General features: G+C 32.1%; 2 protein-coding genes across 3 annotated transcripts; one reads left to right on the forward strand and one right to left on the reverse strand.

The window, feature by feature from the left end:
* The first annotated feature begins 608 nt into the window (after window positions 1-608).
* Window positions 609-5,248, forward strand: LOC114402904 (isoflavone reductase-like). 2 transcript variants are annotated; one of them, XM_028365591.1, is made up of 5 exons: window positions 609-866; window positions 2,669-2,729; window positions 2,848-3,051; window positions 4,254-4,337; window positions 4,828-5,248. In XM_028365591.1, the coding sequence occupies exons 1-4, from the start codon at window positions 702-704 to the stop codon at window positions 4,274-4,276; spliced, it is 453 nt and encodes a 150-aa protein (XP_028221392.1). In that variant the 5' UTR covers window positions 609-701; the 3' UTR covers window positions 4,277-4,337; window positions 4,828-5,248. The 2 variants fall into 2 exon arrangements, with proteins under 2 accessions (XP_028221392.1, XP_028221393.1); XM_028365592.1 differs by having other exon boundaries at window positions 4,831-5,248.
* A 1,962-nt stretch (window positions 5,249-7,210) lies between these two features.
* On the reverse strand, window positions 7,211-12,015 carry LOC114402795. Its single transcript, XM_028365471.1, has 5 exons — window positions 11,599-12,015; window positions 10,724-10,801; window positions 10,523-10,622; window positions 9,835-9,971; window positions 7,211-7,624 (listed from the first exon to the last, which is right to left on the reverse strand). The coding sequence occupies exons 1-5, from the start codon at window positions 11,959-11,961 to the stop codon at window positions 7,421-7,423; spliced, it is 882 nt and encodes a 293-aa protein (XP_028221272.1). The 5' UTR covers window positions 11,962-12,015; the 3' UTR covers window positions 7,211-7,420.
* Window positions 12,016-19,120: the final 7,105 nt, after the last annotated feature.

The raw sequence follows: 19,120 nt of genomic DNA on the forward strand, positions 1-19,120 counted from the left end.
TTTTGATTAGTTTATATATATATATATATATATATATATATATATATATATACATGCTTTCAAGGGTAACCAATATTACCAATTGTGTCTACCTATATTTATTTACTATTATTTTCCCATTTGTAGGCTTCAATTGTTTGTTTTCTTTACACGTCACTGAATATGGGGACTCTAAATCGAGCCTGCCATCAGGCAAATGTTATAAGAGAAGCTTTTTCTGTTATTTCTTGCATATTCTTCCAAGTTCAAAGTCATATTTAATCATCAAATGATGGTTTACTATACGTAAGATATATTTAATCTACCATCTTGATCTTAATCTATACTAACAAGACAGTATGACAAGGATAAGAGGCGTCATAACACTTATTCTATTCGTGCAACAAATAATATATAATATATTTTATCCTCTCCATCAAATGTGCCATTAAAATTTTTAAATTTTATATACCATACTACTTTTAGCTTAAAAGGAAATTGAAAACCTAAAAAGTACAAATTATCAAATCGAGAGAGGGACTATTTTTTATGTTGAAAACTTAAGGAGTACAAATTGAAAACTTAAAATATTTCTGAAGTGACGCCTACCTATAAAGCATAAAACCCAAGCGCGTTGCTTCCTCTGATCCGAAACGAACCTCAACAACGTTGAATGCAGAAAGGGGGAAAAGAGGATTAGGGTTTAGGAAGCAGCGACAACAATGGATTTCACAGCGGAGAAGAAGGAATCAGAGAGCAACACCGAAAATGCTCATCCAACAACGTTAGATTCTTCTTCTCAATTGGCATCGGCACTTGATTCCAACAACAAAGAAATTGAAGAACGACAAGCTCGTGAACTCAAAGCCGGTATTCACCCCCTCAAGGTTCCTCTCTCTCTCTCTCTCACACACACTTCTATTTTCATTTCATCACCACTCAATCGCTCAAACACTACCAACAATTATTAGTATTGTTGTTAGAATAAAATTTAGATACGTTTTTGGTGCTTTTCTCCTATTAGAACTAGAGTTTCAACTTGATAATCTATAGTGGGATATGTAAACTTTTCATTACGTGGATTACTGAGATGAAACTTCAATTTTGATTAGAGAATGGGATCAAAAGTATATGAAGAACTGTATCTAAGTTTTGTCTGAGGAAGATGATAAAGAAATTAAAATTTTGGATTGGTTCTTTGTTAAGGTATTGTGTAACGGTATCCTGCTTTGTTGTATCACTATGATTCTGGGATCTTTCAATTTGACGTAAGGAATGGTTTTAATTCTGGAAGAGTTGATTGAATGTTGTGTTGGCTGCTTCTGCTTTGAAGTAGTTATATAAGAGATGGTTGTGCACAAGATTAGATTGTGGATCTTGATGATTTGACATGCTTGTTGATTATGTATGGTAGTTATGTTTGTTTCACTCTATCTTTTATACTGCTTTGAGGCTGTAAGTGAATCAAAATATATAGTTTTTATGCTTTTTATGCCTTTTATGCTTTTAAAGTGAATCAAAATATATAGTTTTTATGAAACAATACGCGTTTTTAAATTTGAGGCGTAGTTATTATTATTTTATTTTTTTACTGATTTGAGGTATAAAAGTTATTTCATTAGATATACTTATATGAAAACTATAAAATTCATTGAATCCTGCAAGGCAGCTGCATTTATGCTTTATTTTATATATTTTGCTAGCCATGGGTCATTTAACCCAAGCATTACAATTTGGCCTTCCTGTTCATTCTACTCTATGAACTGAATATTGTAATGTTACCGAGTTTATTGTTGAAACTTAAACACATTGATTTTAAACATGCAGACTTTTAGATAGTATTGTTCAAATTTATTTCTCATCAATCTTTGTCAATGTTTTTTCAGTGATCATACTCTTAAGGTGTGGAGTATGGATGGCCTCTCAGACAATATGACAATGCCAATTAATTTAAAAGCAAAAGTTGTTGTTGCAGCTCATGATAAAGATATAAATTATGTAGTTGTTGCTCCAAATGATAGTTTAGCATGTAGTGGTTCTCAGGTTGGTAACTATATCTGACTTGCAGCTTTCTTTGGGCTTTTGAATCAAGTAATCTAATTATTTGTAGAAAAAAGGACTACCACCTTTGTTGTATGTTTCTTGTTTTCATCTGACTTCCGAGTGAAGAAAGAAAAGTCACTAGATACTTCACTAGCCTTCCTTCCTTTACTTTTCGTTTTATTTTTGGAAAATTAGTGCTTTCACTGTACTTTATCATTATTATTATGTTTTACTTGTATCCCATCATGATCGTACAACTTGTGTTTGGAGACTTCCAAATCTAGTATCAGTAGTTGTATTTAAAGGGCATAAAAGAGGAATTTGGTCAGTAGAATTTTCTCCTGTTGATCAATGTGTAGTAACAGCATCTGGTGATAAGACAATAAAGATATAGGCTATATCTGATGGCTCCTGTTTGAAGACATTTGAAGGACACACTTCAAGTGTGTTAAGAGCATTGTTTGTTACTTGTGGAACACAAATTGTTTCTTGTGGTATGAGGCTATCTGTAGCTGATTTTGTTCTTTATAACATTTTGGTCATGGAAAAAGCAAGAATTCGAAGAATAATTGAAGCCGAAGGAATTCCATACACTTACCTATGTTGTCATGCCTTTATTGATTACTTCTTACGTAACCTGGCACAGATTGACATCACTGTTCCTCCGAGGGACAAGGTATTCATTCTAGGAGATGGAAATGTGAAAGGTAATAAACTATAGCTGAATTAGTTACAAATTATTTTAATTGTTTCAGCACAAGTGATAAATCTCAGAGACACAACTCAGTTGCTTCAAAGTGTACATGTTATTTTTACTTGTTTCAGAAGCGTTTGTGACTGAGGCTGATGTGGGAACTTTGACCATCGAAGCAGCGAATGAACCTAATGCCTTGAACAAAACCGTGCGCATAAGACTCCCTAAGAATTATTTGACCATAAATGAGATCATCTCTTTGTGGGAGAACAAAATTGGGAAGACTCTTGAAAAAACTTATGTTTTAGAGGAAAAGGTTCTTAAAGACATTAAGGGTCGGTAACAAATTCATTTTTAAAAATATATGTGAAACTAATTCTTGATTTATAGCTGGTCATCATATATAAGTACATTATTAACCATTAATGTAAACATTTTAGCTGGTTTGGATCTTAAAAGTTAGTTTGAGACTGAGTAAGTAGCCAAATAGACTCTGTTCTGTTATACACCAAGATGCTTTGTTTTATTCATGACTTTTCCCAAATGCATTTGCAACTATAAGGTTTGTACGAGGTACTTGTTTCCACTTTCCCCACAAAAATAGATCATTTGTTTAATCTTAGAAAAAAGTCATCCTATGATACAACTGTTTTTGGTATTTTTCCCCCAATAGATACTATTTTCAGCTACTGAGAAAAACACTAAAACAGTTTTTTCTTTTAAAAAATTACATAATCTCCCTAGTCTTTCCAATCATCTAATGACACGTTTTCTACTATGGGTTTGCCTTTTCTTAATATAGTGGTGTTAAGTTAGTGGTTATTAATTTTCACAATAGTCTCTTGCTGAGTTAGGTTGTTTTATAGAGTCTATTATATAGTTTCACAGGTGATATAATCTTGGCATTAAGTGTATGTTTGGTATAATAGTTATTTTTTGGGACTTTTTTTTTCAAAAGCTCTCAAAAAGCTGGAAAAAAACAATTGTTTCTTCAAAATAAGCCAAACCAAATGCATAATGGACAATTCATTCAGGAATTTTTTTTATAACATTTACCTTTATCTTAGTGACATTGGAGTATTTCAAGCAAAAGCATTACCTGTTCCATATGTGTAATTTTAGGATTTTCTTATATACTCTTATCTTCCAAATCACAAGTGCCCTTTGTGTTAAAAATGTTGTAATGTCTACAGATATAGGTAGGGTAATAATGTAATGTTTCTTCAAAATAAGCCAAACCAAATGTTGTAATTTTAGCATTACCTGCTTTTTTTACCCTTTTAAGTTGAGAGGTTTGGTGCTTCTAATCATGCATTTCTTGCATATTATGATGGTTTTTAACTTCTTATGTTTACTGGTTTTGGCATTCTGCTATCTGTTTTATGGCTGCATATGCTGCCTCAGGTATTTAGTTAGACTTTGATATTGATTCTGTTATTTGGCCAGATGGTAACTGTGAAAACGCAAGGTTTTGGTAACTCCCATCCCCTTGGTATGACATGATTTTTTACTAATCATGATTTTACTACTTGATCAGGTAAAGCAAGGTTTAGGGGGTAGAGTACATCTTATTTTGTCTGGAGTCGCACCTTTATCTGCACATGTGGAAGGTTACTTACAGGTAGTTACTTGTGCTCTTGTCCTACAAGGATATGGTATACTCTTTTTAAATATGAAAATCAGACTTACACCATGTTATCATTTTTTAAAAATCATGTCATTAAACAAATTGTAAATACTCCCATTTTAGTTATGCCTATTAAACTAAACTATTTTGTTTAACAACTGTTTATTATTATTTTCAAAACTCAAAGAAAGACAGATTTGAACTGTAATTATGTTTATGTATGAACATGCGCACACAGTAGAATCTCCTTTTATGTTTATGTAGTCTAATTTTGGATTTTGAATGCTAATTATATGGGTCTAAAATTGTTCTTGATTAATTTGATTAGGGAAATGGCGATTAGCTAATACTTCTAGATTTAAATTTATTTCTTATAAATATAAATCAATAAAATTAAGAGCACAACTATAAAATTATGTCTAACTGAAATATATGTGGAAGTTATTCTGATGTCTTGTCACTCTAACTCTGTGTATATATGCAGAAGATATTGTAGACATCTTTATGGTCCTTGTACTAGATTATGGCCTTGATGTCTTGTCACTCTAATAGTGGAGGGCCAGCTCTAGCCAAGGCCTAGGTAATTATGAACTTGGCAAAGCTAGTTGGAGTTGGAGCTGGAAGGATGGTTGGATTGATGCACTGCCCACATTCAATTATGTATGTTCTAAGCTCTCTCTAAGATCTAAACATTTACCTACAGTTGAAGATGATAGGTACATGTTAAAGACTTTTACCTACAGTTAGGAGATGTAAGTGGAAGTTAATAACTTTTACCTACACACTATACATAGTAGGTAAAACCTATAATGATAGACAATTAGCTGTCATTATACGCCCCCTCAAAGTTGACGGAAAAAACGTCTGTAGAACAAAGTTTATTATACATTTATTTTTTACTTATAGTGACAGTTTTTGTCTGTAGGTATAGGTCATTTTTCTTGTAGTGGGTACCCCTAATAAATTCCTTTTTTTGCTTAAAACAAAGTGAAAACAAGTAAAATGACATTAATATGATGAGAATGTAAACCACAAATTGCAATACTACCTTTTTGAACTTTCGATCAATCAACTTTTGCTTAGACTTTATTGAATTATTAGCCTAGCATTACTAAAAATTAGTATTTAATGACGATTATTTTTTATCTTTGATGATGATTTTAAACTGTTTTCGTAGTTAATATTGTGAAAATTCCAATAATTTCCACGACTATTGGATAACTGTCTTAAAATTAGAATATTTAAGTTTTTTTGTTTGTGTTGCCTTACTCTTACTCTTAGATTCTACTTTTGGTTTGTTTGGCTTAAATGCAATTTTTGTGTCAAAGTTTGTATTTGTTACAAATTTCATCCTCACTTAATTTTTTTTTTAAAATTTTGCTCTCAAAGTTTAAAAAAAAAGTGACAAGTTTTAATCTTTCGTCAATTGTCTATTAAATTCGTTAGTTGACCATGAAGATATTTAAGCAAAATTTATAATATTATGAAAATATGAAGACTAAATGTGTAACATTATAAAAAATATGAAGAAAAAATGTGTAACATTGTGAAATTTTGAGACAAAGAGTGGGGAAAACAATAAACGAATTTAGCGGACAATTGGAGGAATATCAAAATTTGTAATTTTTTGACACTTCAGGACAAAATCGGCCAAAAAATAAATAAATGGGAAAAAAAATGCACAACAAAGTCAAACTGCAATTGCAATTAAGCCGTTTCAGCTATGTATTGTTATGCCTTCTTCACCACATTTGAATTTGGGAGACTTGGGATGTTCTCGACCATTTATATCCATGAGCATCAGTGTTTTTCTAAAGAAGACATCTTTCACAGTATAGCCTTTGGACGATTTTTGGTCCAGGATAGACAGAATAGGTTAAACGAAAAAAAAAATTGCCTTTTGTAGATGAGGAAGTGTCTCAAGAGAATATCAAGAAGTGGTGTGGGGCAAGTTAATTTTGGACCAAGGGAACAAGAGAAATGTCCTTTGGATAGAACATTCGGACAAGCCATTATATACGATCTTATGTTAAATCAAGTTGGCCTCTAATTGTCTTGTATCTACTTACTAATACCTTACTTAATTGCACCCTCTTAAGTCTTCAAAGTTCACAAATAACCAACTCAAAAGATTTTTTACTTGATGCTATTGAAAATCATGCTATTCTTGTGCAGTTTTGATGATGGATCACCAAGTCTAGGATACCTTGAAGAATCATCTAGTTTAACAGTAAATGTACATCAGTATATTTTTTTTGGTGAAAGCATCAGGATATGATACTGATCAATCTAATTGATGCTTTCCCCCACAATTTTAATTAAGGATGATTTTCATCACTTTTTTTTCTTTATTTCTTCTAATCCCTTACTATTATATTAAAAAAATAAACTATTTTTTTCAAAAATTTGTTAAAAAATGCTTCTTCGGTTGAAATTTTTTTAAAAAAGGTTTAATATAATGTATTAATTATTTTTAACAAATATTCTTAAAGCTGGGTTCTCGTTAATTATAAATAAGATCGTGAAATGGGTGCATAGAAAAAGGTAGGGTATCTAAAAAATAGGTAGGGTGTTATTTTATGTTTTTAACAAAATTTTATGTACTGTAAAATAAAATCTACGTATTTTTACGTTATCTACATACATTATTTAGCTTCTTTTTGTCTTTATTATTAAATTATTAAACAAATAATATAAATTAATAGTTAATAAAAAAATATTTAAAATATTTACGCTCACTGCGACCCTGCGTTGTAATTGTAAATGAAAAACTCAGTAACCTGCTCTAATTTATATTTTATATATGTATATGCATTCTTTTCGATTAGTCATTACAATTACAAACAAACAACAAAAGAAAAGGGAAGTAAGAAACCAGAAAATGGAATTATTTCATATCATTCTCAATAAACTAATTAAGAGAAATACATGTATAATCAATTAATTGAGCTCCATATCGTAAAGGGGCAGAAGCATTTTATTTTTCTTTTGGCCTACGAAAGAATTGCTTAATTATTTTTAAAAAAAATTATGGCAAAGATACGAAGTTGAAACACTAATTCCACTTTACATTAGTACTAGTGATGGAGTTTAGAGAGGACAAAAATGCATGCTGAGGATGTGAGTACAGCAGCAGCGAAGCAAGCAAGATCAAGGCCTGTGACTAAGGGAATGTCTTTGAACTTGTCTAACAGTCCCACCTGAAGAATCATCATCACTGCATGCCCAATCTTGGACTTTGCCTGTGCAATTGATTGCATCCCTACCCATCGAGGGGGTGACTGAAAAATTTGATCACACAAACAATCATTAACGAATAGATTTATGTTTTGTATACTTATATCTAACAAAATTATTGTAAAAATAAATAAATTTATCACATATGATAACTTTTAATTGAATGATAATATAAAATGATTTTATAGTGCATAATTTATTTTTTCTTTTGATTAGAATTTGGCAGGTACACACTGTTATGAATGGGAAGCAAAACACAAAACATTATGCAGCAACAAAACAATATGCATAATCTGTTAAGAAAGCAATACCGCTATACTTGGAAGACTACGTGCACAGCCTATAAGGAAAGCATGCAACCTGCTGCATGAAGTGTTCATCAGCGAGGAAGTTAGTTAGGAGGCGCCAATACTGTTAGGATTCTATTAGAAGTTTCTGTTAGAAGGTTCTAGATTCTGTTAAGAACTTTGCCTTATAAATAGCTTGTAATAAGGTGTTCAAAGCAATGAGAATATACGCTACTTTCATCTTCTTCTTCTCTGCATTTCTGGAGGCGCTTGGTCCTTGAAATCCAAGTTATAACATTGGTGCTTTCATTGCACAACAATGGCAAACGCGACTCGTTCCAGGGTGCCCGCAGAACGCTTCGAAGACGCAATTGCAAAGCTTACAGCGTCTCAACTTGCCATGAATACAAAAATTGACGATCTTCTTCAGCGTATGACGCAACTAGAAGCAAACCAGCAACCACCACAAACGCCACCATCTTCTTCGGCAGGACAGACGCCGCCAGCGTCTAGTTCAGTGAATTGTCTGAAACTCGACATTCCGAGGTTCGACGGCTCCGATCCAACTGGTTGGATCTTCAAGATCACATAATTTTTCGAGTACCACTCCACGCCGGATTAGGAATGGTTGACGATAGCATCATTCTACATGGAAGGGCCAGCCCTTGCATGGTTCCAATGGATGCACCATAATGCGTAGCTTTCTTCATGGTCAGTGTTCCTCCATGCGTTGCATTCCTGTTTTGCGTCATCGACATATGAAGATCCCACGGGTTTGTTGTGTAAGCTTCAGCAACATTCATCGGTAAGCGCCTATTTGTCTGAATTTGAGTCTCTAGCAAATCGTATCGTAGGTTTGCCGACGACGTTTTTTTTTAGCTGCTTTATCTCGGGGTTGAGCCTTGCTATTCGTCGAGAGGTGCAAGTTCTTCAACCTATTTCATTGGCTCAAGCAGTATCGTATGCACACTTACAGGAAGAAAAGCTCATGGATGCTTGCCGGCCACCACCATATCACCCTCCAACAACCATCGCGACAACCGTAACCACTCAATCGCCTTCACCCAACCCTACTCCGCCTCTGTTACCTACACCTCAACGCACTACAACCACTTTCATTCCTTTTAAACGCCTTACACCGGAAGAGCTCGCAGTCCGCCGAAAAAAGGGACTGTGTTTCCATTGCAACGAGAAATTCTCTCAAGATCACAAGTGCTCATCTTGGTAACAGAAGATGAAGAGCTTACACCGCAGTTAGCACCACCATGTTCACCATCACCTGATTTACTTCCGGAACCCACTCCGGCACACCTCAGATTACACGCCCTGTCTGACCATTGATATCCATCCAGTCAGGACCAAAACATATGATACTGGTGCAATGGAGAGGCCTTCATCACCTTGAGGACAAGGTGTTTTTCATGGGCCAGGGAATGTTATGAATGGGAAGCAAAACACAAAACATTATGCAGCAACAAAACAATATGCATAATCTGTTAAGAAAGCAATACCGCTATACTTGGAAGACTACGTGCACAGCCTATAAGGAAAGCATGTAACCTGCTGCATGAAGTGTTCATCAGGGAGGAATTTAGTTAGGAGGCGCCAATGCTGTTAGGATTCTATTAGAAGTTTCTGTTAGAAGGTTCTAGTTTCTATTAAGAACCTTGCCTTATAAATAGCTTGTAATAAGGTGTTCAAAGCAATGAGAATATACGCTACTTTAATCCAAGTTATAACACACATCGAGTCTATAAAATAATTTTAAGTATATTATCAATTAATCATAAATTATTGTTATTTGTATTTTAAGAAAATTATTCTAAAAATTAATAAATTTATTATACATATTCATTTATAATGAGATGATGAAATAAAACTATTTTAAATTCTTAACATTATATAACCTAATTGCTCTCTTGGTTCAGACAAGAGACAATTCAAAAATGCATGGGTGTATGCTATACCTTCATATAAAAGAGACCGAGCAAATTTGATCCACAAAGCTGTGGTTGTGTTTCTTTACTAGTAGTGCTTGACCCCACAAACATAACGTAAATACCGACCCCAAAAATGAGCAAGGCAGTACCCATCAGAAACGAGTCTGCACGAAAAAATGATAGAACATTTTCAATTAACTTTATCATAGCAGAACATGCAATAACAAGAAGGTAGAAGAAATTACTTATTACAGAGAAATTGTATTCATACAATAAATTTGCATATTTTCTTGTACAACAAATAAAGATTTAGGCTTAGCAAAAAAGAAAAAAAAACAGAAAGATTTAGATTAGCTGCAAAAGTCAATAAATTTACACATTCAGACAGCTAAAGTAAACTAATCAGAACCATTAAATAGTGGATGATTAGTTTTTAATCTTGACAAATCGAATTTAAAACACAATACTTGAAATTAAATTGAGTTATCTGATATTTATCTTACAGTTCTAAATTCTAGTTTTTTATTTGCGTAAATGCATGAAATTCTTGCTACTCACATCAAATCTATTATTTCTCATGTCATGGAAAGTGTTTTATATATATATATATATATATATATATATATATATATATATATAAAATTAAGAGTTGTATATATAATCAGTATAATAAATTTTTATTTATTTATGGACAAGTTCACTATAGTAGACAAACCTATGGCTTCGATGAGTAGATGCACAAGATGTCCTTGATCCAACCTTTGAGATAACATATGGAAATAATGCGCGTATGATTCGATAACTAGAAGGCAACCCTGCATTTACGAAGCAACACATTCTGTTAGCTTTCTTTCTTGTCTTTATAATAACAAAAACATAAGGGAAAGGAAAACAGTGGACAAAGCTTCATAAATACCTCAACAAAACACAACACCGAACCAATTAAAGATCCTGCAACTGCGAACAGCGTAAAAAATCTGCAATCGATTATTGCCTGCACAAAATAATGGTTATTTAGCTCACCATTTACGCATATATATGCTACATGAGTATGCCTAACAGAAATTAATTCTAATTGGACTGTAACTACATTACGTACACATAGAAAATGTGTCATGCATGACCATAGATCATAAGTCATAACTAATTAACAATGTTGTTGCCTTTATATTAAAACCACAATATACAACGTTTGGTTTTGTATTGTGGTCTATGATAACACTAGGGACTAAAGTTCACAGAATTTTCTCTTATAAAATTCGATTAGACATCTCAAGCGTGAAATTTAGAATAAGTAGAGTCCAATAATAATCCAATAGTAGATGATCTGATAAGTCTAATAATAATCGTTAAAATAAATTTTAATATTATCTTAAAATATAAATTATTAGTCTAACTCAATCTTATAAATTTATAGTATATTGAGAATTGTCCCCCTACTTTTTTCTGTTTTTTCATGAGTCTCTTCATTCAAAAATAATCTTGTCCGAGACATAAACAGATACTAAATGCAGACACATCTTTTAACGGAGATTTGAATATTAATTTATCAATGTTGTGAGAAACTAGCCACTTCCACTAAATTTAATCTTGTTGATAGTTGTCCTCCTATTTATATACACTAATTTAGTTATATCATCACTTGATTAGAGATTTTCAAAAAGAAATTTTGATATATCAATTTTTTGTGAAAATTTTTAATCAATAAATTTAGTAGTGGTGAAAATGAGTACAACTACTGTAAAAAAGAAAAAAAAATAGATAAAATTATACAAGTATATATAGACGTACCTTTTCAATGAGCATCTGTGGTCTTAAATTGCGTGGCTTCCTTTTGACAAAAGTAGTCCTCAAAAAAACCAAAACAGCGTTGCGAATACTTGCTATCAAAGTAGCTAAATCTGACAAACCTTGTTGAATCACTGGTTTTGACGTGGTTATGTGGTTGGTGGTAGCGATAGTTGCCTTCACAGCCCCCACTGGTTTTCTTTCTCCCTTCACAGAACCTATGTTATGATGATTTTCATTCAAACTAGCCATATTTTGGTACCGTACACATTTCATGTACAACGAATTAGAAGAAGAAGAAGGAGGAGAAGGAGCAAGTTGAATTGGCTTAGAGGAACGCAACAATAATCTAGTGGTTGTTGCCATTCACAATTGAATTAAATTGAGTTTGGTAAAATGCTTCTATTAGAATTTTATGGCATGGGAGGGTGTGTTAATATATACCACGAATTTTGCATGCATCATGGGAACGAATTAGAGCGAAGATTCGAGGCATATTTTTTTGGTGAGTTTGGACACATGCTGAATTTTTGAATGGACTGTAAAAATTTAAAGAGCTGGCACATGCAAATTTGGGTTTCCGCTTTCCAGAACGTGTGGGCCCTCTTTCGTTTTGCATCGAACATGTGCCCCATTTGTATTTTTAAAGATCTTTTAAGTGTACTTGGAAATGGCAAGCATATTTTTAGATTTTTTTTTTGTACAAATTGCATAATTTTGAATTTGGATCTAGTTTTTGACTTTTTGAGGAGTATCAGCGACATTTCTTTTCGCATGATTTTTTTTTATAATTTTTAATAAATTTTAAGTAAAATGTGTTTGAAAGTATTTTGTAAAGATTCTCCGCATGTTATCAATTTTGAATGTATGATATATACTTAACTGAATTGTAATTTTGACAGTTTGACCCATTATTTCTTTAGGGTTGTTCATGAATTGTATTAAGTTGGATTTGTGTAGTTTTATTTTTAAAAAAATAACCCAAACAAATCTGATCACAAATAAGTTGTTTGAATTGGTTAAAAGGAATGAAAATTTAAATATGTTTTCAATTTAAAAATAATTTACAAAATAAAAGTAAAATAAAAATAAATAATAATGATAAATAATGCACAGTTTTACTTATTTATTTAAAATTAATTATTTATATTTTTTCTTATACTTTTGAATTTATAATTTAATTAGAATAAAATATGTTTTAGCCTTTAAAATATTAATATTAATCCTTATAAAATATAATTTATTTTAGTCCTTACATTTTAATAGAAACACGTTCTTAGTCTATATATGGTTAAAAACTAATTACAAACTTTTTCATAAAGTCTAAAATTAAGTTTTAAAATATTTTATGGGATACTAATTATACTTTACTCTGTAGAATAAAGTTGTGCCGTGTAACAAGATACTTGATTGTTTTTCTTAACTTTTGTTTTCACAAATATTTTTTTGACCCATGTTTTTCTAATTCTTTTTTCCGGCATTTGTACTGTAGCGCTCTATGCTCCTTCGTGGTAAGTAGCATGAAACATAGCCGCCAAGCTGTACCTGAGACTTCGGTGATTGTTTACAGGTTTTCCAAGCTGTGGTCAGAGAAAGAAAGAAACTTGATTCTCAACCTTTAATTATATTTTTCAATTTACATAAAGAAAAAAATTTCAGCCGCTAAAAATCATGACTGCAGGGACAAAATGTGTGAAACCTAACTATTCATTTGCAACCCAGATACGTTATCTAAAACTACTGTTTTTGGAATTGTGTTACATTTCTTTGCATGCGCTTCACCAATGACCAAACAATGTTGAGTGTTAGGGCATGCATTTTATACAAATACAAACCACTTTGCGTATTTGGCGTGGAATGCGTAGTTAGCCAACGTAGTCCCATAGGTTACCGTCCATCTGCCGGTGTTCTTTTTTACTGTCTTTGTTGATAGTATGCATACATCTTGTTTTTCTTCCTCTTCATTTTTAATTGATATATTTTCATCAATTATTTTCATCTCCCCTGGTTCTTTTCTATAAGACTATTTTTAGAAAATTTTATATTCCTTTTCATAAAATCATTTTTAATTATTTGTTGTATTAATTTTTTTCCTAGAGTACACCCTTAATTAATTAATAATATTTTTAGCCAAAAACTAATAAATGTTGGAAATTAATGAGATAAAACCTTTCTCTCATTATTAGGATTGAAGAAAGTAAGTGAGTGAAAAGTGTTAGAATTAATGTCTCATTTGAGAGATATATGACTTATATAGAGAATAATAAATAAATAAATAATAATTAGGAATTAAATTGTAATTGGGTTAAATGGAAGTTTCTAAAGGTAACTGTTGTTTGATGGGAGTAGTTATTATAAAAGGGGATTAATACTCACTAACATGAAACAAGGTTCCATTTTTGACTGAAAAGTGTTCTCTCTAATCTCTGGTCATCACAAACGTAGAGAGACAAAAAGAATAGTTCAATGAGTAAAATGTTATTTCTCTCATCTTCCAAGAAATCAAAGTGCACCGGAGATAAACTTCATTATGGGAAAAGGTACACATAGTTTATCTATTATCTATTACTTGTGAGAATCATAGGTTTCAAGATCCTCTTGGTTTTCTATAATTGTTAATCTAGGAAACTCTTAAAAATTTTACATATGTAATATCAGAGCATAGGTTATGAAATTTATGATTTCCAAGAATGATTTATTTTTTTCCAATTATGAATGAACCCTAATTATGAAATTTAAGAATTTTATTTTTCCGCTGCTATGTACGATATTTTATTATTGTTGAATTTTTTAAACGAGCTTACGAAATGGTGTTACATTGCATGAATGAAAGCTTAATTTCTATTTTTTAGTTGAAAATCTCTGTTAAAGTGGTATCTTCCAATCATGGAGAAAGATAGCAAAAGTCCTTGTACGTTGTTCTTTTTCCTTCTTGGAATGAAAACTAGTGCCTACTTGTACGTTTCTGAAATTACTCATAGAATAATAGATGCTAAATTATATGATTATTGGTTTATGGGTACATTGAAATTCATTGTTATTAAGCATTTATGGATCGCCCAAAGGTTGATTAGTTGTTCTTATAATTAATGAATATAATTGTAGACAATTTGTGTGTATCATTGGTTTTATTTATATACCCAAAGGTAATAAGTACTACTAATTGGTGCATATTTAATTGTCAAACAATGTTAAGAATTTTATTAGCATCATCATGTTTGTATGTTGTGTGTTGATGTATCACCCAAAGGAGAGCATTGATATATACTGACCGTTATCTGAATGAATCATATGTATGGCATGTGTTTTATGTCTCAAAACACTTATGTGAATTTTATTATGCAATACATGTTCCCAATTCACTGAATTCTCATGTATGATCTGTGCCAATTTTAATGGGTTTAACTTCTCTGACTGGAATGAGCAAGTCCAATTTTATCTCGTTGTTTTAGATCTTGATCATGCTATGTTGGAAGAGAAGTCTGTTACCATTATTGATGCTAATAGCAATGAAGTGAAAGCTCATTATAAAGCTTGGGAAAGATCTAATAGTCTCAATCTAATGTTGATGAGAATGACTATTGTAGATAGTATTAAGACAACTCTCCCTAAAATCGAAAATGCTAAAAAGTTTATGGGGTTAGTGGGAGAGCACTCTCAAACAGCTGATAAATCTGTTGTTGGAACATTAATGAGTACATTGATCACCATGAAGTTTGAAGGTTCACGTACTATGTATAAACATGTCATTGAGATGACAAACATTGCAACAAGACTAAAGACCTTGAGAATGACTATGAATGAAAACTTCCTTGTTCAGTTTATTTTGAACTCATTACCGTCTGAGTATGGCCCGTTCCAAATGAGCTATAATACCATGAAAGATAAATGAAATGTGCATGAATTACATAATATATTAGTTCAGGAAGAAATGAGGCTTAAGGATCAAGGAAGTCACTTAGTTCATAATGTAAGCCACCAAGGGAATCAAGGAGCTGGAAAGAAATTTATGAAGAAGCATGATAAAGGCAAAGGGTCATTAAAGATCAATGATGACTCTTTGCAAATCCAGAAGAAGGTATCAAATGACAATAATTGTCAATTTTTTAGGAAATCTGAACATTTCCAGAAGGATTGCCTAAAGTGTAAGCCTTGGTTCGAAAAGAAAGGTGAGCTTAATGCTCATGTATATTTTGAATCAAATTTAACTGAAGTTTTCCATAATACATGGTGGATTGATTTTGGATGTACAACTCATGTTTCTAATACTATGTAGGGATTCCTTACAATCCAAACCATAAGCCCAAATGAGAAGTTCGTCTTCATGGGGAATAGAGTGAAAGCTACATTGGAAGCATTCGGGATTTATCGTTTAAAACTCGATACTAGACATCATTTAGATTTACTAGAAACTTTTATGTACCTAGTTTATCTAGGAATTTAGTTTCATTATCTAAACTTGATGTAATTGAATACTCTTTTAATTTTGGTAATAAATGTTTCAGTTTATTTAAGCATAATCATCTCAATGGTACCGGTGTTCTTTGTGATGGTTTATATAAATTGAAATTAGAAGGTTTGTATGCTAAAATCGTTTTAACTCTGCATCATAATGTTGACACTAAACGTAGTTTAGTAAATGAACGATTTGTTTTCTTGTGGTATAAATGTTTAGGTCACATTTCTAGAGAAGGGATGGAAAGATTAATAAAGAATGAAATTCTTCCTGATCTAGATTTTACGGATCTAAATACCTGTGTTGATTGTATTAAGAGAAAACAAACAAAACATACAAAGAAAGAAGCTACAAGAAGCACTAAGCTTCTTGAAATTGTGCATACTGATATTTGTGGACCTTTTGATATTAATTCTTTCGGAAAGAAAAGATACTTTATGACCTTTATTGATGACTATTCACATTACGGTTATGTCTACTTATTGCATGAGAAATCTCAGGTAATGGATGCCTTAGAAATTTACTTAAATGAAGTAGAAAGACAATTAGAAAGAAAGTTAAAAGTTATTAGATCTGATAAAAGTGATGAGTATTATGGAAAATACGATGAAACTGGGTAACACCCAGGTCCATTTGCTAAACTTTAGAAACATGGCATCTGTGTGCAATACACAATGTCTGGTACACCACAATAAAATAGTGTATCAGAAAGGCGTAATAGAACTTTAATGGATATGGTTAGGAGTATGTTAATCAATTCAACTTTACCCATATCTTTGTGGATGTATGCCTTGAAAACTGTCATGTACTTGTTGAATAGGGTTCCTAGTAACGCAATTCCAAAGACACCTTTTGAATCGTAGACGAATAGGACACCTAGTATAAGGCACCTACATGTTTGGGGTTGCTAAACAGAAATAAGGATTCATAATCTGCAAGAAAGAAAATTGGATGCAAGAACAATCAATGAATATTTCATTGGTTATCCAGAAAAGTCAAAAGGATATATGTTTTATTGTCCTAATCATAGTATGAGAATTGTTGAAACTGGAAATGCAAGGTTCATTGAAAATGGTGAAATTAGTGGGAGTATAGTTCCAAAAGATGTGGAAATTAAAGAAGTTAGAGTGCAAGTCCCTTTAGCTTGTGCCTCTAGTAGTAAGGTGATTGTTCATTTAGTTGTTGTTCAAAAAAATAATGAAGATGAGCAGCACAATAATGAGCCAATAATACATAATGAACCTATTGTGGAAGAACCACAAGAAGTAGCATTAAGGAGGTCTCAAAGAGAAAGGAGAGCAACTATTTCAAATGACTATGTGGTATACCTACATGAAACAGAAATAGACTTAAGCATTAATGGTAATGATCCAGTTTCATTTTCACAAGCTATAAGCTATGATAATTCTGAGAAGTAGTTAAATGTCATGAAAGAAGAGATAAATTCCATGAAACATAATGGTATTTGGGACCTTGTAGAATTGCCAAAGGGTTGTAAGAGAGTTGGTTGTAAGTGGGCCTTCAAGACTAAGCGTGACTCTCATGGCAATCTTGAATGTTACAAGGCTATACTTGTTGCTAAGGGATTTACTCAAAAAGATGTCATTGATTATAAAGAGACGTTTTCATCGATTTCACGAAATGATTCTTTTAGGATTATCAGGGCATTAGTAGTCCATTATGACTTGGAGCTACATCAGATGAATGTGAAAAAATACCTTTCTTAATGGAGATTTAGAGGAGAATATTTATATGGACCAACCAATGGGGTTTTCAGTTGAAGGAAAGGAACACATGGTATGCAAATTAAAGAAATCAATATAGTCTTAAAGCAAGCTTCCCACCAATGGTATTTGAGGTTTAATGACACAATTGCTTCCTTTAGATTTAAGAAAAATATTGTTGATCAGTGTATATATCTGAAGGTCGGTGGAAGTAAGGTTATTTTTCCAATTATGTATGTTGATGATATCTTGCTTGCAATTAATGATCTTGGTCTTCTTCATGAAACAAAGAAGTTTCTCTCTAGCAAATTTGAAGTGAAAGATATGGGTGAGGTAAGTTATGTGATAGGGATAGAAATATTCCGTAATAGATCACAAGAATTGTTAGGCTTATCTCAAAAAGCATATATCAATAAAGTACTGGAGAGATTCATGATGGAAAGGTGTTCACCATCACCTATTCTAATTTAGAAAGGAGACAAATTTAGTCTCGCATAATGTCCCAGAAATGATATGGAACGAAAACAAATGGAAGCAATTCTATATGCATCAATTGTTGTTGCATCTACCATGGAAGCTGAATTTGTAGCATGTTTTGAGGTTACAATTCAGGCTAATTGGCTATGGAACTTTATTTCAGGGCTTGGAATTGTTGACAATATTGCTACGCCGCTGAAAATGTATTGTGTTAACTCTACAATAGTATTTTTGTAAGAACGACAAGCACTCTAAGGGTGCTAAGCATATGGAATTGAAGTACTTTGTCGTGAAGGAAAAAGTTCAGAAACAAAGAATATCAATAGAGCATATTAGCACAACCTTTATGATAGTTGACCCTTTGACAAAGGGATTACCACCCAAGACATTTATAGAACATATTGAAAGTATGGACATTATTGTTATTGATGATCATTAAGTGTAATTTACCTTATGCATTTAAGTGACACTCTGAGCTCATTTATGATATGTTTCTGATTACATGTTCTCTACGTTTGCATGCATATTTGTATTAGAGTAATGTTAACAAGTTTTGTCTTGAATAAAGATATTATGTTGGACCAATTATGTACTCCTAACTAATGATCATATTAAGGAGAAGATTAATTTGTAGTACATGGAAGGGACTATGTCGATTTAGTGATGTACAACCACCATGACTCGAATTGGTTCTTATTCTTAATCATGAAATTATGATGTACCCAATGTATAGAACAATTTAGTCATTTTAATGTGCATTATGTTAGTTTAATGTATTTATTTATTTAGTCCATAATGTTTATTAATATCACATAAGCCAAGTAGAAGAATGTTAGAATTAATGTCTCATGTGAGAGACATGTGACTT

This window comes from Glycine soja, chromosome 20 (genome assembly GCF_004193775.1).
Source record: "Glycine soja cultivar W05 chromosome 20, ASM419377v2, whole genome shotgun sequence".
Classification (NCBI taxonomy): Eukaryota; Viridiplantae; Streptophyta; class Magnoliopsida; order Fabales; family Fabaceae; genus Glycine; species Glycine soja.